Source organism: Vipera berus (assembly GCF_964194415.1).
Source record: "Vipera berus genome assembly, chromosome: 2".
Taxonomy (NCBI): Eukaryota; Metazoa; Chordata; class Lepidosauria; order Squamata; family Viperidae; genus Vipera; species Vipera berus.
In genome coordinates, this window is record NC_138203.1 from 284,092,152 (window position 1) to 284,112,913 (window position 20,762).

Consider the following 20,762-nt stretch of genomic DNA (forward strand, 5'->3'; position numbering starts at 1 on the left):
TGTAGAACCTTACTTTTTTCACCATTGAATTTCATTTTGTTAGATAGCGTCCAGTGTTCGAGTCTGTCCAGATCCTCTTGTATTTTAAGCCTATCTTCTGGAGTATTGGCTATTCCTGCCAGCTTGGTGTCGTCTGCAAATTTGATGTGTTCCCCATCTATCCCCTCGTTCAAATCGTTGATGAAGATGTTGAAGAGCACTGGGCCCAGAACAGAGCCCTAGGGCACCCCACTACACACTTCCTTCCATGTAGATGCAGTTCCATTGAGGACCACACGGTGAGTTTCGCCTGTCAGCCAGCTACAAATGCATCTGGTGGTGATGCTATCTAACCCACATTTTTCTATCTTATCAAGTAGTAGGTTGTGATCTACTTTATCAAATGCCTTACTGAAGTCCAAGTAAATCAGGGGTGTCAAACTCAATTTCATTGAGGGCCACATCAGCATTGCAGTTACCCTCAGGGGGCCGGGTGGGTATGGCCAGGGTGGGTGTGGTCTACTGGGTGGGCGTGGCTAGAGTGCACATGGCCTTCTGGGTGAGCATGGCCAGCTCTACATCGTTTGCATCAAGGGTGCCTATGGGAGCCTGGGCAGGAGTGGGACAGATCTGAGGGTCTCTGGTAGAAGGAGAGTCTCTGGGCCAGGGCCAAGGCAGTGGGGGCCGTTCCCTCACTGTTTCCAGGATGGATTCACGGGCCACATGAAACCACTTCGCGGGCCGGATCCGGCCCCCGGGCCTTGTGTTTGACATGTCTGAAGTAAATTATATCTACAGCATTCCTCTGGTCCACTAATTTTGTCACTTGGTCAAAGAATGCAATTAGATTTGTCTGGCATGATCTGTTTTTGACAAACCCATGTTGACTTTTAGCGATGACTTTGTTTGCATCAAGGTGTTCACTGATTTGTTGTTTGATTATCTTTTCCAGAATCTTCCCAGGTATTGAGGTCAGGCTGATAGGCCTGTAGTTTCCTGGATCTATTTTTTCCCTTTTTTGAAGATGGGAACTCCATCAGCTCTCTTCGGGTTCTCTGGTAGTTCCCCAGTGCTCCAGGATCTTTGAAAAATATAGTTCAGTGGTTCTGAGATCACGTCTGCCAGTTCCTTGAGAACTTTGGGGTGCAATCCATCTGGTCCTGGTGATTTGAACTCGTCTAGGCTGGACAGGTGCTCACTTACCATTTTCTTGCCTATCTTAACTTGCGTTTCTATTCTGTTTTTTATGGCACTGGTTTTGGTAGGTTGGACTGTTTTTTCCCTTTGTGTAAAGAGAGATGCAAAAAACGAGTTAAATAGTTCTGCTTTCTCCTTGTTGCTTGTCACCTCCTTGCCACTTTCCCCCACTAATGGACCAATGATTTCCTTAACTTTTTTCTTGTTTTTTATATGTTGAAAGGAGCTTTTTTTGTTATTTTTGACTTTGGTTGCAAGCCTTAGTTCATTTTGAGCCTTAGCTTTCCTCACTTCATCTTTGCAGGCACGGGCTATTTGCTGATATTCTGACTTAGTTATGTGCCCCTCTTTCCAATTCTTATACTTGTCCTTTTTATCTTTCAATTTATCAGAGTTCTTTATGCAGCCATGCTGGTTTCTTTTGAGAGCTGTTATTTTTCTTCTTTGTTGGTATTGTACTAGACTGGGCCTTTATTATCTCACTTTTCAAAATTACACTATACTAACATCATCATCATCCTCTTTGTGTGCTGTGTGTGTGTGTGTTATGGGTAACCTTTGAGAGCAAGCAACTTAATTTCATTTTTAATGAGCGCTGTTGTCCCCACAGTAAAAAAAATGGCAATAAAAATGGCAGTAAAGGTTATCTAATCTAATCATCATAGCCATTATCTATCCATCTATAAGGCGTCTTCCGCATGTTTCCAACCAAATACAAACATACCAACATAAGTTCTCTCAGTGCTTTTTTTGTAAAAGAAAAAGGTGCCGGAACTCACACATGTCATACAACCTGCCTTGCCTACCCTCCAAAAAAGGTGCTGGAACTCTGTTCTGAGCGTTCTATGACAAAAAAAAGCCCTGAGTTCTGTAGATGTATATTTCCAGTGACTGTAAAGAAGAGAAGCAGGCAAGTATGCTAAGAGTTTAAAGTAAGATGTGGTATGTCATTAATGAGAATGAGTAATTTGAAGAATATCAGATGAAATGGAACAAATAAATCCTCCTTTGGAAGGAATTAATTAATTCCTTAATTAATTAATTAACAAATTAATCCTTCATGTATTAAAGGAAACAAGGGAGGGCAAAGAAAGGATTCTGGCTTCCTGTCTCAAACTCTTGGACTCTCTTGCAGCCCTGAGGATGAACTTGTCTTTCCTCCCATGGAATTATCTCCAAGAAGAAAAGGAAGGAACAAGAACAAGTAACTTTTATAGAGTCTGCTAAATATATCAGCGGATCATGCAGTCCCTCACGGTTAACTTTTCTCACCTGCCGCCCATTTCCCGGCTCCAGGGTGGCTGCGGGACCGAGCAGGATCCCCTCGGCCAAGGCCACCGCCTGCGAGCAGCTCTCCGCCCCGCACTCGCGCAGCCAGGTCGTCAGCTCCGGGGGCAGCAGGGTCAGCAGCTGCTCCAGCACCAACCGGTCCAGCATCTCGGCTTTGCTGCTCCGCTCGGGCTGCAGCCACCCGCGGCACAGCCGATGCAAGCGACTGCAAATCGCACGGGGCCCCTCGGCCTCCCGGGGGCGGCAGCTGCGGAAACACCGGCGCTCATCCTCGGAGCTGCGGGGCTCCTCGGGCAGGCCGCCGGTTCCCCCGGACTCCCCACCGCCGCTCTCTGCCTGATGGCTAGCGGGGACTGCTGCTCCCTCTCCCGGAGACCCTCGGGCCTCCATTCGGTCTCCGAATTCAGCCTCGCCCAAGGCCTCTTTCAGTTACGGCAGAGCCTCCGCCACCGATCCCCTCCCAACCGGCCCTTTCCCGGTTTCAGGGGGAGAGAAGAAGGGCTCCACTTCAAGAGCTTCTGCGCCTCAGCGGAGCAGTTACAAATAGTTCCCGCCAAAATTTCCAGCGGCCTCCTGGCCTCACAGAGCCTGGATCACAGAGCGCTCCTTCCTAGAGGGGCAAAACGCTGTACGCGTTTCCTATCCTTGACCAGAAAACTGCCCATCTCCCCGTAAAAGCGAAAGCGTCACCTCTTCTACGGTATGTATCGCAGGCCGTAGTTTCTGCTGCGCATGCTCCGTTCCATTGTGACGTCCAATAGTGGAACTGCGTTGGGAAGGGCCGAAGAAGTGAGATGGGAGAGGAGGTTGTGGCTGTTGGGCACGGCGGAGCTGAAATAAAGAAGGCGATCTTGGGATAAAAGCTGTTTTCCTGAATATCTTAAAAATGTGGATGTGCTCCTGGGACATGGGGAAGAAGTGGGAGAGGAGGACTTGGTGGAGCTCTGGAAATTAGAGAGATGAATAGAGCAGCTCCAAGGCAAGCATCCAGCCTGTAAATTTATTCTTTTATTATTAAATAAGTAAGCAAGTAAATACTCTGGAGATGCCTTCTGGCGGTTTATTGGACCTCCTTGTCGTCTTAATTGTATTCCTGTGGTGACACTCAGTGAAAGTGTCCTTTTTCTCTGGAGCCGAGTCTGTCCTTTATTTACTTTAGTTTTCTATTTTTATTCTATCCAAATCTTATATTTTTATCTTCACCTTTTCGCTTTGGTTGTTTGTGGCTCGTTGATTCCTGAAGAGTTGATCAGATTTCAAGTGGCTGTACAAGTTTTTTTTTAAAAAAGGACATTGACTCCCTGGGCTGGTTTTACTCCCACCTCCTGTTTTAAATGTCAGACAATCTGGGTTGGACAATTAAGATTAAGATAACCTTTATTGTCATTTTTTACTGTGGGCATACTAGCATATATTAAAAATGAAATTCTGTTGCCTGCTTTCAAAAATGTGCAGATGCAAAACACACAGATACATATAGACATTCCCTACGGGAATAGGGCGGTATATAAATTTAAATAATAAAAAAAATAAATATATATGCATATACATAGAATACCTGGGCTGGGTTTGCCCCACAGCTATGTTTAAATTGCAGGTTCAGTACTGCTAGGCATGATGATGTTCCGATAAGGGGAGAAAAGAATATACAGAAGGGAATGCCAGGAGGATTACAGATTAAAAAAAGTTTATTAATAAAGTGCCAAGATTTGTAACATCAAAGAGTTTCTTCCCTGAAATGCTTCAGAAAGCTTAAGTGGTGAGGTGCAATTTGCCATGGCACTGCTCACAAAGAGGTTGGCTTTATGGGGCAGATCTCATATCCCTTCACTCTTCCCCACCCTCTAGAACTGCACCCCCTCAGAAAAAGCAAACAAAATGGCTTAAGCTAAATCTTCAGAGAAAAAGACAAGACAGGGAGACGGTAGGAAGCAGAAAAATCTCATATTACTGCAATCTGGTAGCCTTTTTAACCTCCTGGAAGGGAGTGATAAAAATACATTAGTTTAAAAATAAAATAGTTCTTTAAACCCATTCCTATCCTATGTTTCCTGGAGGAGAAAGGAAGAATGTATTGCTTCCTATGTAATCTATTGTTTACGTTTACGTTTACGTTTTATTTAATTTGTATACCGCCCTTCTCCCTAGGGACTCAGGGCGGTTCACAGGGCATATATAAATAACAATACAATACAATACAAAAGTTAAAAAAAGATTAAATCAGTGCCCAGTTAAAAACAATAATACTATTCTAAAACAACAATTTAAAACCCAAATCCCCCGTCAGGCCAGACCAGCTAATTCAAATAAATGGGTCTTCAGGCCACGACGGAAAGTTCGGAGGTCTGATGCCATCCGGAGCTCCACCGGCAGTTGGTTCCACAAAGCCGGGGCACCCACAGAGAAGGTTTATTGCTCTTTGATATGTATAGCCCTTCTTTTTCTTCTTGTTAGTTGCGAAGTCGTGTCCGACCCATCGCAACCCCATGGACAACGTTCCTCCAGGCCTTCCTGTCCTCTACCATCTTCTGGAGTCCATTTAGGCTCATGCCTACTGCTTCAGTGACTCCATCCAGCCACCTCATTCTCTGTCGTCCCCTTCTTCTCTTACCCTCAACCTTTCCCAGCATTAGGCTCTTCTCCAGTGAGTCCTTCCTTCTCATTAGGTGGCCAAAGTATTTGAGTTTGAACTTCAGGATCTGGCCTTCTAAAGAGTAGTCAGGGTTGATCTCCTCTAGGATTGACTGGTTTGATCACCTTGCGTCCAAGGGACTCGCAGGAGTCTTCTCCAGCACCATAGTTCAAAGGCCTCAATTCTTTGGCGCTCAGCCTTTCTTATGGTCCAACTTTCACAGCCATACATTGCAACTGGGAAGACTATAGCCTTGACTATATGCACTTTTGTTGGCAGGGGGATATGTCTGCTTTTTAGTGTGCTGTCTAGATTTGCCATAGCTTTCCTCCCTAGGAGCAAGCGTCTTTTAATTTCTTGGCTGCAGTCCCTGTCTGCGGTGATCTTGGAGCCCAGGAAAATAAAATTTGTCACTACCTCCATTTCTTCCCCATCTATTTGCCAGGAATTGAGAGGGCCGGATGCCATGATCTTGGTTTTCTTAATGTTTACTTTCAACCCAACTCAAGAGACAAATAAAATGGTCTGGTACTCCCATCTCTTTAAGAACTTGCCACAGTTTATTGTGATCCACACAATCAAATACTTTAGCATAGTCAATGAAGCAGAAGTAGATGTTTTCCTGGAACTCCCTAGCTTTCTCCATGATCCAGCGTATGTTGGCAGTTTGATCTCTAGTTCCTTTGCCTGTTTGAAATCCTGCCTGTACTTCTGGTAGTTCTCGATCCACATACTGCTGGAGTCTAGTTTGTAGGATTTTAAGCATAACTTTACTAGCATGAGAAATGAGTGCAATGGTGCGATAGTTTGAACATTCTTTGGCACTGCCTTTCTTTGGAATTGGAATGTAAACTGATCTTTTCCAATCCTGTGGCCACTGTTGACTTTTCCAAATTTGCTGGCAAATTGAGTGTAGCACTTTTACTGCATTGTCTTTTAAGATTTTGAATAGCTCAGCTGGAATACTGTCACCTCCACTAGCTTTGTTGTTGCTCAGCTTTCCTAAGGCCCACTTCACTTCACATTCTAGGATGTCTGGCTCGAGGTCAATAACCACCTCATCGTGGTTATCAGGGACGTTAAGCTTGTTCTTGTATAGATCTTCTGTGTAATTTTGCCACCTCTTCTTAATCTCTTCTGCCTCTGTTATGTCCCTGCCATTTTGGTCCTTTATCATGCCCATTTTTGCATGAAACATTTTTGCATACATAACCCTTCTACTATTGTTTATTGCTCTTTGATCTGTATAACCTTTTATTACCATTGTATCTGCTGAGAGATAGAATCTGGTGTTAGTTCTTAGGAAATACTTAGCAAAACGAATGTAAACAAAAAGGGGGGTTGATGTACTCTGGTTAGGCCATCCGGACAAGAATGTAACCTTTGAAGTCTTTCAAATGGATGGAAAGGGAAGTGGAAAGGGGGGCATCACAGTAGGAATGTATATAATGCTATGGATTTAAACATTTGAGTGTGGTCTCTGTTTTTAGATGCTTCCTGTTGAAGTAACTTGTTAAGAGATCCACCGCACTTTGCAAACTGCTATTTATATTTTCTGCAGAATAAACTCTTTTCTTACCAATCCAATTTTGTTAGTTTTTTAATCGCATTTCTAACAGCAGGCATAAGTAGTTGGCTATGAACTGAAGGTCATGCCAGGGTGTTTGAGAGTTTGCTGTTGATCGTTTTGCAAGGAAGCAAAGAGGTGGACCACAAAGGAAATTAAATAGGAAGGACTGCTTGTCTAACCAATCCTCAGACAAGGAAGCAGCCTAACCGTACAGAGACGGAAAAAAGATGACATCTCTTACCTTTGATCAAAGTCACATTTGGAGTAGGTAGAAGCTCTGCTTCTTAAGCAGCTATATGCTGAGATATAAAAGCTTGACATTTCAGGAGAGGAGCGTAATTTGCTCATGGAGCACAAACATCCTCCCTTCACCTACAAAATTGGTTAATGGAACCAAAAGAAAGGACAGTAGTACAGGTAGTTCTTGACTTACAAGCACAATTGAGCCGAACATTTTGGTTGCTAAGCAAGACAATTCAGTCGTGCCCCACTTTGCAATCTTTTTTTTGCCACCATTTTGAAGCAAATTACTGCAGATGTTGCATGAATTGTGCATTTATTAAAACAAATCTAGCTTCCTTTACATTTTGTTGTAAGTTTGAATTGTCACTCAATGAAAGGTTATAAGTCAAGAACTACCTGTGTACGGTCTTTCACCAGGGTAGATTTTTTCATGAGAATTAAGTTGTCCTTTTTGAGTAAAGCTCTTTCCATCCTCGAGGCATTTATAGTTAATTCTGTGTGAATCTTTGGCTGTTGAGCCAGATGACAGTTTTTGTTGAAGCCCTTTTCACACTGCATTTATACAGTCTCTCTTCTGTGTGGATCCTTTGATGGATAGTAAGGTCTCTGCTCTCATAGAATACCTTTTTACACTCCCTGCAGCCAAGTTTTTTTTTCCCTCCTCTCTCTGGATCCTCTCATGGCGATTAAGATTACCCCTGAAACAAAAGCTCTTTCCACACTCGATACTTTTATAGGATCTCTTTCCCTTGTGTGGATTCTTTTATGAGAAGTAAGTTGTTCTTAAAACGCTTTCCAGGCATTTATAGGGTTTTTTCCCCTTTTGTAGTGAACGTGATTTAATCTTGACACTGGATTTGTACTGTAAGTACTTTGTATTTTACTAGCTTTTAAAAGTACTCCATTGCTTCATTTTATTTTTGTATATATGTCCTTTTTTACTTGAAAAGACAGGAACTTTCCCTTTTAAAACATTTTTTTTTACTATGAGAACATTTATCTCTGCTTCTTTTGCAGTTAACTTTGTTATTGAATACCTACTCTGTTTTCCCTTGAGAAGGAATTGTCTAGGACTCTGCCATGAAGAAGAGATTAAATTAAAGTAACAATAAATTAAGGACTTTAGTTTTTACATATTTTCTACAATGTCCCCAGAGAATGATATAAAAAAAAGACAGGAGTCAGATGATTTTAATGCTAAAACCTTCTTGGAAATTTTTGAATTTTTTTTTAACTTTCAAATTTTAAATGAAAAATTAGGCAAAAGGTTCAATGAATTAGTAACAGTTTTAAATCAACCTAAAGAAGACATTCTGATACAGGTAACAGCAGTTAAACCAGACATGAAATTGAGAGCCTGGTGAAAGGTGCCTGAAGGGGGCATTCATTTAAAAGATTCAATTATAACAGAGATGTCAGAATGGATGAATGAAGAACTGGATTTTCTTGAGAAAGCTGATGGAGTTTATGGAATAGACTTACTATATGCAACCAGAAGACAAACTCTCAAGAGATAGCACATTTCAACTATGGTGCTGGAGAAGACTCCTGCGACTCCCTTGGACTGCAAGGCGATCAAACCGGTCAGTCCTAGAGATCAACCCTGACTACTCTTTAGAAGGCCAGATCCTGAAGTTCAAACTCAAATACTTTGGCCACCTAATGAGAAGGAAGGACTCACTGGAGAAGAGCCTAATGCTGGGAAAGGTTGAGGGTAAGAGAAGAAGGGGACGACAGAGAATGAGGTGGCTGGATGGAGTCACTGAAGCAGTAGGCGTGAGCCTAAATGGACTCCAGAAAATGGTAGACAGGAAGGCCTGGAGGAACGTTGTCCATGGGGTCGCGATGGGTCGGACATGACTTCGCAACTAACAACAACAAACAATAGCCAGAACCTTTCAGTCTTGGGTTGCAACACCGTGACACGCCTGAGGCAGCTTAAAGAAATACACACACACACACACACACACACACACACACACACACACACACACACACAGAGTTTGTGTGTTTCTTTATTTTGTGAGCCTTTCTTTCTTTGCACTTGATTTCTGTGTCTTTAAGGGTACAGGGAAGGGATTGGGGAGTGTATTCTTACTACACAATGGAAAAAGCTCAGAAAGGAGAAGAAGGGCTGACCAGCTAGCTCAGGGGTCTACAATCTTAGCAACAAGACATGATGGCTGAGGAATTCTGGGAGTTGAAGTCTACAAGTCTTAAAAGTGCCAAGTTTGAAGACCCCTGAGCTAGAGGGGCATATTAATAAACATGGATAAATTCATCATACATTTGTCAGTGCAAAGGGAAAGTGATTCAGCAAAGGAACAGCCAACGAAGAAATTAAAACTGGTACTTTTTTCTTTTTTTCTACAGTTTTAATATTTTATTATAGAAAAAAATACAAAAATACAAAAGCAAATAGTAGGACACAGTGGGGAGGAAAAAGGGAGGAAAAGTGAGGGGGATAAGGAAAAATGAACAGACTTCCTCTGTTGCAGTAGAAAGAAGCATTAACATCGAACCTCAACTTTTTATTTTTCCAAAATATTATAAACTAGCCATTTCTATAACAACAAATGAATCTAATCAGTAAAACCCAAATTCCCACCCTTTTTTTAGTTATCAAGTTTTTGACCTTGCTAAGCACTGGTGGTACTCAAATACTGCCATGTCCTAAAAGTGGTACAATCTGAAAAGATTGAAAAGCCCTGTACTAGGGTACAGTCCAAGGCTTATCATCTAATCGTCTGCAAATGAATGGGGGACAGAACGATCAAACTCAGTACTAGAACAATACCTGAGGTGTTTTATTAATAACCAACAAGACAATTGGACTGACCTGCTTCCATTTAGTGAAGTAGCTTATAATGCCATGCACTCCAGTACCGGTTACACCCCGTTCCAGATTGCCACAGGACAAAGTTTCAACACAATGGCCGAATTGCCGGCTAATGAACCCACCATCCCTTCCCAGAAGGAATAGATTGCACAACTACAAAACACATGGCCAGTGGTTAGGAAAGCATTAGATGAGGCCAGGGAGGCTCACAAAATACAGGCAGATAAAAAACAAATGGAACCTAAACCATTTAGGGTGGGGGAAAAGGTATATCTGTTCACAAAATATCTAAAATCCTTATAGCCATCAAAAAAGCTAGTTCCCAAGTTTGTATGACCATTCCCCATTAAACGGATAATTAAACCAGTAACAGTAAAATTGGACTCTCAGGGAAGTTCATCTGGTATTTCACTGTTATTCTTTTATAGACGTTTATATGGACCTGTTGTGCCAGGAGAAAAAAACACTGTTTAAATATATCAATATTCAATCGGGCCACTCCAGGGGTGTGTTGTGCACGAATGGGGAGAGAGCCTAGGAGGCTGGAACACACCACTGACACTACACCAGGAGGGGGTGGGGTGAAGTGGCATCTTTTACAGTTAACTGCCAGTCCTCTGGCTCCCATAGCATCCCTTGCCTATCATCAGTCTAATGCACTATCCTGCCCCATGATCTGCAAATTGATCATCCCACTCCCCAACCTTCCTGGATGCATGGGATTTCTTTCTCCCCAAATCCTCTTCAAAATGCAGATGTACTTCTGGGACACATGAAAGAAGGGGGAGGAGGAAGAGATTTGAGGAAGGGCACTGGAAATGAGAGAAATGGAGAGTTCCAGGGCAGGGTCCAGCCAGTAAATTTATTCATTTATTATTAGCTAAGCAAATGCTTTGAGGAGTCTATTAGGCTAGGGCACGGGTCAGCAACCCGCGGCTCCGGAGCCGCATGCGGCTCTTTAATCCGTCTCCTGCGGCTCCCAGGCACCCGGTGCACGTGCACCTCTCTGGGCAGTGGCGCTGCCCATTTGGAAAGCTGCTGGTTTGGAGAGCTGCGCGTGCACCTTTCAGAACGGGTCGTGGAGCTGCCCGTTTGGAAATCTGCTGCGGCCCGTTGGCAGAGCTACCGCCTTCCTCCGAAGGCGGCAGGTGTGCAAACTGGCCGCGGCAGCTTTCCAAACTGGCGGCAGCAGGTTTACAAACAGGAGGCGCCACCCCCGTTTGGGCGGAGGTGCATGCACACCTCTCCAAAGGTTTGGAGAGCTGCGCGCGCACCTCTCGGAACGGGCAGTGGAGCTGCCCATTTGGAAATCTGTGGCCCATTGGCAGAGCTACCGCCTTCCTCCGAAGGCGGCAGGTCTGCAAACTGGCCGCGGCAGCTTTCCAAACTGGCGGCAGCAGGTTTACAAATGGTAGGCGCCCCCCCGTTCGGGCGGAGGTGTGTGTGCACCTCTCCAAAGGTTTGGAAAGCTGAATGCGCACCTCTCGGAATGGGCAGTGGCGCCGCCCGTTTGGAAATCTGCTGCGGCCCATTTGAAGAGCTACCGCCTTCCTCTGAAGGCGGTAGGTCTGCAAACTGGCTGTGGCAGCTTTCCAAACCGGCGGCGGCAGGTCTGCAAATGGGTGGCGCAGCCGCACTTTCGGGCAGAGGTGCGCACGTACCTCTCCAAAGGTTTGGACAACTGTGCACGCACCGCCGCCCATTTGGAAAGCTGCCACGGCCAGTTTGCAGACCTGCCACCTTTGGGTGGTGCCGCCACCCATTCGGAGAGTGGGAAGGTTTGGAGAGCAGCGCGCGCACCTCTCCGAACGGGCGGCAGTTTGGAGGTCCCGGGGATGGCTCCGGCAGCACCCGGGCTGAAGATGGTGCCACAGCCCAGTGCCCATCACCAGGGAGACCCGTCGCTGCCACTGTGCAGGTGCCTCCCGTTTTGCGCATGCGCAGAATGTTTTGTTTTTTGTGCATGCGCAGACGCACGCGGCTCCCACTTTTTTGTGTGTATGATGGAACCGGTTCCCAGTGGCTCTTTTGCTTTTTTAGGTTGCTGACCCCTGGGCTAGGGGATTGTTTTTTTTTTTCCTATTTGTTGTCTTATCTGTGTTTTCCTATGGTGATTCTATGGCTTTCTTTTTCTACAGAGTACAATCTGCCTTTTACCTGTTTAGTTTCCATTTTCTATTTCTGGTCCTTTGCAAATCTTGACTTTTTATTCTCCTTTTCTGCTTGGATGTGTCTGGCTGGTTGATTCTTCTTCAAGAGTTGTTTTCCAAGGGATTATACAAAACAAAAAACAAGAACAAAAACCCCAAACAGAAATGGGTTTTCCTCCTATGTGGACTGAAATGTGGCACTCAGTATTGCTGGCCGTGACAACTGGGTCACATATTGAAAAAAGAAAACACGGAGACAGCTGGTGAAAAGTTAGTAAATTAGGTTATGTTTGGTGTCAAAAAATTTCTTCCCTAAGGCGTGCTGAAATGATAAGGAGCAATTGCCATGGCAACTGCTGAACAAGACCTTTCCTTTGAGAAACTGATATGATAGCCGCTCACTCTTTCCCACATCCCAAGGAATACTCACCCTGGTCAGAAGGGAAATCACAAGATTTCTCTAGCTAAATCTTAACAAGAAAGAAAAAATGCTACTAATAAACAGTAAAGAGTACACACAGAAAGCCACTTACTGGTATTAGTGCAAGCTTTAAGCCTATGGAGAAGTCAAAGTTGTCCACAATGAATGTAAAGTTAGGGCCAGAGCTTGGGTGTTAGTGGCTGCCCCCTAGCCAGCAAATGGTGCACTGCACAGGAAAATAAATAGAAATAGCTACTTGTCTAACCAGCCATTTTTCAGGTGTTAATTAAAAATGTTATGTCACCCTCAGGACACTCTTACAAAGAAGAGTAACCTTAGGCCAGGAGACCATGATGTCAAATCTCACCTTAGGCATGAAAGCCAATCACTCTCTCAGCCCAACCCACCTCACAGGCTTGTTGTGGGGATAAATAGGAGAAAGGTATGTTAGATATGTTCACCACCTTGAATTATTTGTAAAAATGTCAGAATACAAATAAATAAAAATAAAAAACCATGCCTGGCTGAGGAATTCTGGGAGTTGAAGTCCACAGGTCACAAAAGGGCCAAGTTTGAAGATCCCTGATCTAGCAATTCCTCAAAGAAAGCTCTTTCCACACTCCGTGCATTTATAAGGTTCCACTCATAGGCGAATTATTCATTCTTCATATTTGTTATAGTTGACCATATCTCAAAACATGATACTGGGTGGCATACAATGAAAAACATTCTATGATTTTTTTTAAAAAAATATTATTATTAAGATTAGGAAAAAGATTCAATATGATAAGGAATGCCACAACCTCACTGGTTCAACAGTTCTTTTGAGATTCCCCAAATCTATTGACATAGCCATGTTGTTTTGAAGGACTTCCAGAAAGATATCAAGGATGGGTGCCAGGGCAGAGAAGGCTCATCTCTTTGGTCCCACCACATGTAACTCCTTAACAGAGAGGACCTGCAACACACATCTTCTGCAGGTTCGCATCCCACCAGGCTCAAGGTTGACTCAGCCTTCCATCCTTCCGAGGTAGGTAAAATGAGGACCCAGATTGTTGGGGGCAATAAGCTGACTTTGTAATAATGCCGCTTGGGGGGGGAACCCTAATAAGCAGGCATATACATAGAATGAAGGCTATTGCTAAGCACATTTAATTTGTGCTTAGATTGTAAGCCGCCCTGAGTCTTCGGAGAAGGGCGGGATATAAATGAGATTAAAATAAAAAATAAATAAAAATAGAAGAGGTCCTTCATGTAATGCAGCTTCTTGCCCTGAAGGCATTTAAAGATCAAAAACAGCACCTTCAATTTTATCTGGAATCAAAGCAGCAACTAATCAGAATTACAATCGAGCTGGAAGGGACTTTTGAGATCATCTAGTCCAATCCCCTGCTCAACAGGAGCTATACCATTTCAGATAAGTGACTGTCCAGTCTCTTAAAAACATGTGCAACTAGAGATCATGATACCAGATCGCTGCAACCATCATAAATACATGCCAGTAGGTATGCCCAAATTTTGATCACATAATCATGGGGATGCTGCAACAGTTATAAGTGTGAAAACTGGTCTAAGTCACTATTTTATTTCATTTTTTTCACGGTCAATTTGAATGCTCACTAAACAAACACTTGTAAGTACAGGACTAACTTTATATGTTCTATCCACAGTATGGATTCTTTTGAGATTTAATTTGTCCTTCCTAATTAAAGCTCTTTCCACACTCCAGTTTATTCCTTGTGTGGATTTTCTGATGTTGAGCCAATTGAGTTTGTATTGAAGCCCTTTCCACACTCTTTGCATTTATACAGTATCTCTGCTGTATGGATCCTTTGATGGATAATGTCTTTCCTCTCACAGAATCCACTTCCACACTCCCTGGAGGAATGTTTTTTCTCCGCTCTGTGCATCCTCTCATAGCGACTAAGAGAACTTTTGAAAGCCTGTTCCACACAATGCATTTCTAGAAGCTCTCCCGTGTGCAGTTTGGTCTCTCCTCTCATAGAATCCTTTTCCATACACTATTCAGTTATGCTGTTTCTCCCCTCGGTGAATCCTCTCATGGCGATTAAGATTACTTCTGAAACGGAAGCTCTTTCCACACACTGTGCATTTATATGGTTTCACCCCTGTGTGAATCCTTCCATGATCAGAAAGAGACCTTTTCTGAGTGAACTGCTTTCCACACTCCATGCATTTATATGGTCTCTCCCCTGTGTGGACTCTCTTATGGTAATTAAGATTTCCTTTCGAAATAAAGCTTTTTCCACACTCCATGCATTTATACGGTCTCTCCCCTGTGTGGTTCCTTTGATGGATGGCAAGTTCTCTTTTCTGAAAAAATCTCTTTCCACACTCACTGCAGCTATGTTTTTTCTCCCTTCTGTAGATCTTCTCATGGCCATCAAGAGTATTCCTGAAATTGAAGCTCCTTTCACTGTCTATGCAATCATGTAGTTTCTCACCTGTGTGTATCCTTTTATGAGAATTAAGTGTTTCTATTAAAGCAAAGGCCTTTCCACATTCCTCGCAACTATATGGTTTCTTCCTTATGTGGATCCTTTGAAAGATAGTATGGTCTTTCCTCTCACATAATTCATTTCCACACTCCATGCAACTATGCCATTTCTCCCCTCTGTGGATCATCTCATGGCGATTAAGATTACGACTGAAACGGAAGCTCTTTCCGCACTCTATGCATTTATATGGTTTCACCCCTGTGTGAATCCTTTCATGATCTGTAAGATATCCTTTTTGAGTGAACTGCTTTCCACACTCCATGCATTTATATGGTCTCTCCCCTGTGTGGATTCTTTTATGAGCATTAAGATTTCCTTTTGAAATAAAGCTCTTGCCACACTCCAGGCATTTATACGGTCTCTCCCCTGTGTGGTTCCTTTGATGGATGGTAAGTTCTCTTTTCTGAAAGAATCTCTTTCCACACTCACTGCAGGTGTGTTTTTTATCTTTTCTGTAGAACTTCTCATGGTGATCAAGAGTAGTTCTGAAATTGAAGCTCCTTTCACTCTCTATGGAATTATGTAGTCTCTCACCTGTGTGAATCCTTTTATGACAATTAAGTGTCCCCATTAAAGCAAAGGCCTTTCCACACTCCAAGCATTTATACGGTCTCTCCCCAGTGTGGATCCTTTGATGAACAGTCAGGTCTTTCCTCTCATAGAATCCTTTTCCACACTCCATGCAACTATGTTGTTTTTCCCCTCTGTGGATCTTCTCATGGCGATTAAGATTACCCCTGAAACGGAAACTCTTTCCACACTCTGTGCATTTATATGGTTTCACTCCTGTGTGAATCCTTTCATGATCTGTAAGATATCCTTTCTGAGTAAACTGCTTTCCACACTCCATGCATTTATATGGTCTTTCCCCTGTGTGGATTCTTTTATGAGAATTAAGATTTCCTTTTGAAATAAAGCTCTTACCACACTCCAAGCATTTATATGGTCTCTCCCCTGTGTGGTTCCTTTGATGGATGGTAAGGGCACCCTTGTTAAAGAATTGCTTTCCACACTCCATGCACATATGTTTTTTCTCCCGTCTGTGGATCCTCTCATGTAAATCAAGAGTATTCCAGAAACAGAAGCTCTTTCCACACTGTATGCATTTATATAATTTCTCACCTGTGTGAATTCTTTTATGAAAATTAAGTTTTCCGATTAAAGCAAAGCTCTTTCCACATTCCTCCCTATAACGTTTCTTAGGTAAAGTAACAGAAAAGGAATTACGTGTAGAGGGTTCCTGCCTTTGACCTTCTGACTGGCTTCTCTCTTTTCTTTTTGGATTTGCTTGATGGTCAAACATCATTTCTACTTCATAGTTTGTTGTTTGCAGCAGCATTAACCTCTCCTGCTCCTCACTCTCTTTCTTCATTCCGTCACCTGTTTGGGAAGAAGAAAATAGCAATTCCTGTTGGAATTTAGAACTGTTACGGAATGGGAGATAACGTGTTGTGTGGTGAGGAAAACCAACACCACCATTTTTCTGATTTTACTGAAACTGGCTATTGGATCTCAGGTTTTAATAGCCATTTTTTTTTCTAGAACGAACTGGAGATTCTCCAAATATACTTTATAGATCTGATTTTTGTAAGCTGACAATAAAACCTTTCATTTCTGCAGTCACTTGTGTTCAGCTAAAAGTTGTGGGTTCCATCATGCTCTGAATCATAAGTGCAGCGTTATCAATTGCTGGGCAGCATTCACTTCAGTTCATTTGAGAAAGAATATAATAGCTTTGCAGCTTTCTAAATTCTTTCTTTTTTGTGATCTATTGCAATCTACAGGCAAAAGATTATTTTAGAGTTGTTTGTGGAATGTTTTAAATGCTTTGTGAAACTGATTTAAAGTTTATGAAGTTAATTAGAAAGAACATCTTTATGGGGAAAATCTGTCTTATTTATGTATGAGTTTTACGTATTTAAAGTTTTTGATCCTTGTATCTTTTTATTGGAATCAGACGTTACTAACAAAAACCAAATCCCTCTGAAGACAAGTCTTCACTAGAATTAAATGCAATTGGATGATACCATTTTAAATTAAAATATATGAGATTTACTTGAGTCATTTCAGGGAAATTACAGGTGAATTTGACGTGTAAGAATCTGAAGAGAAGTGAAAAGGATTGTTTGGAATGGATAGTGTTTCTTGTAGAAATCTTTAATGGGGTGATGAATTAATTTTACTATATCTGAACAAGACATTAAGTAAGGGATTGGTAATATTTAATAGTTTTAAATTCCTTTTTTGCAAAGTTTGTTAAAAGAGGTATGCGCAAGGTAGACTAAAAGGAAATGGGGACTATATTACTACTTATGTCATTAGCTTTATTTTTAATTATATCTTTGCTAATTAGTTAAGATCTAAAGATTTACAGTTTATAGAATATTGGGCGACATAAGGAATGAAGAGTATTTTGGTTGTATTATAAGAGACAGCAATGATTTGTTAACATTGTACATACATGCTGGTGGTGAAGGGGAAATTTTCATATACATACTCATACACAAGGGGGTTTTCTGCATTTTGTAAATATTTTCTTTGTAATTTATTTTGAATTCCATTTGTGTATTTATTTTATCTGTAAAATAATCCTTAATATGTTATGTCAAAATAAACAGCTGTTAAGGAGGGACAGGTCTTCTCTCAAAGTATGCCTGTCTGCATTACAGGTATGCCATCAGCCATGAATCCAACTTGGAAGTGTTGATTGAGTGCAAATTGTTAGCTAGGAAATTCTGATATCCAATGAATTTTTTAAGCTGGGAACCTCAATAACTTTGCTGTTGATTAGACAATGTGGGTCATTTCCTAAAGCCATGGTGAACATTTATAAAAAGATCTTAAGTAGAGAGGATCACCTTAAGCAGCTTGAGTGCCTGATCTTCCCTGTATACCTATGACTGAAATAACTTTCAATTAATGGAACCCAGAATAAAGTGGGCCCTTACCCAGAACAGCCATATTTCTAAAAGCCTCCAGTGAGACTTCTTTGCACAAAGCTCTCTGGCCAGAATCCAGCAGTGCCCACTCCTCTTCTGTGAAGTCCACTGTGACCTCCTGAAAGGGATCAAAGACCTACAATGAGAATGTTCTTTAATCGATAATCCCAGAAAAGACCTGTGCATTTTCTTTCTTAGTGCACAAAACAGATTTGCAAGAATCAGTATTTTCTTGGAGAATAAAAACTCCTTGTGGCTGTAAAGCCCTCAAGTGCTCCTCTCCCTATTAGTTGGTGCTCTATGTGCACAAAACATGACTGCATCCAAGTTTCTGAACGCCAATAGCACTCCTAGGGGAGCCTCCTGGTGGTTTAGAATAACTCAGCAAGGATTTGGGGAACCGATTCCACTGGCCCACTTGACCTGGGGAGCAAATTCTACATTCTTTACAAAATAGCACACATCCATTAGGAATTTCTTCTCTCTTTCAACATGTTAGAAATGAGCCTGGAAATCTTAAGGCACTTGAAGAACATTCTTACTGTTGCAGTCATTTAGTGAACTTCGGGGCTTTTTCATGGAAAATCTGTCTTTAAGACATATTTGTGAAGCAGTTATTATGCTATTCAATAATTTCATGAGAGTTGAGAAATCTCAACTCATGAGATTACTTTAAATGGATTTCTGATTCCTCTTTGAAGTATTACAAAATATTAAGCAAGCAAAATACATTGCCTAATTGTAGCCTTTGGGCTGTTATCTTGGTATGTCCAAAATTAACTTGCAAGTTCAAAGAATGAGGCTCACTGTGGAGGAAACAGTGTTCAACTACAGACTCAGCATTTGGTTATACTGTAGAAAGAGGTCAGGAACAGAGGAAGCTTGAAGTCTGCTGCTCTCATAATAAACTGTAGTTACCTGCTGCAGTGGCCCAAGTTGGATCCTCCTGAAAAGCTGCTCTTGAGAAGGACTGCATCGATTTCCTCTTTCCTGGAGCTCTGCTGAGATCTCTCCTGTGAACGGCTCCTGCATCTGAAACAGAAGCCTGGTTTATGACCCACATTCAAAGGACTGTAACCATGTTACTTTGGAATCCCCCAACGGCCAACCCAAGTCAAAGTGAGAGAAATTGAGCATTTTGATTTGAAGGTAGCTATTTCTGGGTAAATGTCTGGTATGTTTGTGAAATGTTTCATTGCCTATCTTTATTTCCTCTTTTCATTCTGATCAGGACTTGCTTGCATCTTTTCCCCTTCTTTTGATAGCTGATCAGGACTTGCTTGCATCTTTTCCCCTTCTTTTGATAGCTTCCTCCTTTGTGGATGCAACTATGCCTTTACTATGTCTTAATCCGGGAATCTTTTCCTTTAGATTTAGAAATCTTTGCCTCTTGAGTTGAAGGAATTGATCTTCCCTTCCTTTTGACTTCTTTATGCCTCTTACAGTGGAGACCACCAACCTGGCATTCAGACAGACCTTGGGATGAACACCAAGATGGTTTTGTGAGGGAGACGCACACAGTGTCCCTTTGCGAGGACTGAGAAACATTTTACATGATGTTTGTTCAGCCTGGCTTTTCAACCATTCCCCTGACGTCATCCCCATAGACTATTACACTATACCAACATTATCATCATCATAGCCATTGTCTATCCACCACAGGATGATGGCCTCTTCTGCATGTTTCCAAGCAAATATAACATACCAACATAAGTTCTCTAGATGTATGTTCTCAGTGACTGTAAAAAAGAGAAGCAGGCAGGTACCATAAGACTTTAAAGTAAGATGTGCTATGTCATTAATGAGAATGAGTAATTTGAAGAATATCAGCTGAAACAGAACAAATAAATCCTCCATTCATTCATGTATTAAAGGAAACAAAGGGAGGGCAAAGAAAGGATTCTGGCTTCCTGTCTCAAACTCTTGGACTCTCTTGCAGCCCTGAGGGTGAATTTGTCTTTCCTCCCATGGAATTATCTCCAAGAGGAAAACGAAGCATTTTGCCTCAAGAACAAGTTCTCAAAATATTAAGAGTTACAAGAAATGCAGACATCCGTCTTATTAATGTCTCTTGTTTTTTATAGAGCCTACTAAATACATCAGCGGCTCATGCATTCCCTCACGGTTAACTTTTCTCACCTGCCGCCCCTTTCCCGGCTCCAGGGTGGCTGCGGGACCGAGCAGGAAGCCCTCGGCCAGGGCCACCGCCTGGGCGCAGCTCTCCGCCCCGCACTCCCGCAGCCAGGTCGCCAGCTCCGGGGGCAGCAGGACCAGCAGCTGCTCCAGCACCACCCGGTCCAGCATCTCGGCTTTGCCGCTCCGCTCGGGCCGCAGCCATCTGCGGCACAGCCGGTGCAGGCGGCTGCAAAGCGCCCTGGGACCCTCGTCCTCCCGGGGGCGGCAGCTGCGGAAGCACCGGCGCTCAGCTTCCGAGCTGCGGGGTTCCTCGAGACCTGTCAGGCTGCGGTTTCCCCCGGACTCCCCACCGCCGCTCTCTGCCTGAACGGCCGTGAGGGCTGCTGCTGCTCCCGCCTCCGGAGACCCTCGGGCCTCCATTCGGTCTCTGGGTTCAGCCTCGCCCAAGGTCTCTTTCAGTCACGGCAGAACTTCCGCCACCGATCCCCTCCCAACCAGCCCTTTCCCGGTTTCAGGGGGGGAGAAGAAGGGCTCCACTTCCTCAAGAGTTTCTGCGCCTCAGCAGAGCAGCTACAAATAGTTCCCGCCAAAACTTCCAGCGTCCTCCTGGCCTCACAGAGCCTGGATCATAGAGCGCTCCTTCCTAGAGAAGCAAAACGCTCTACGCGTTTCCTACCCTTGATCAGAGAGCTGCCCCTCCTCCCGTAGAAGCGAAAACGTCGCCTCTTCTACGGTATGTATTGCAGGCCGTAGTTTCTGCTGCGCATGCTCCGTTCCATTGTGACGTCCAATATAGTCGAACTTCTGCGTTGGGAAGGGCCGAAGGAGAAGTGAGATGGGAGAGGAG

At 43.1% G+C, this 20,762-nt stretch overlaps 2 protein-coding genes across 3 annotated transcripts in view; both read right to left on the minus strand.

Annotated features, from left to right (window-relative positions):
* The window catches only part of LOC308661161 (uncharacterized protein), a 33,590-nt gene that overhangs the window by 12,499 nt on the left and 329 nt on the right, over nt 1-20,762 (minus strand). The window contains exon 2 of one of the 2 annotated variants that reach the window (XM_081315988.1): nt 2,449-3,535. In XM_081315988.1, the coding sequence (XP_081172114.1) occupies nt 2,449-2,856 (408 nt within the window). In that variant the 5' untranslated portion in view covers nt 2,857-3,535. Of the gene's footprint in view, nt 1-2,448; nt 3,748-20,762 lie in introns of those variants that run through there. The other variant, XM_081315987.1, reaches the window with a different exon arrangement.
* LOC308663039 (uncharacterized protein) lies at nt 3,162-20,335 on the minus strand (the record flags this gene model as incomplete). The annotated part of the gene is made up of 6 exons (XM_081319181.1): nt 3,162-3,297; nt 11,200-11,362; nt 15,375-16,220; nt 17,789-17,897; nt 18,698-18,811; nt 19,919-20,335. 6 exons carry the CDS (start codon nt 20,333-20,335, stop codon nt 3,162-3,164), a joined length of 1,785 nt encoding a protein of 594 aa, XP_081175307.1.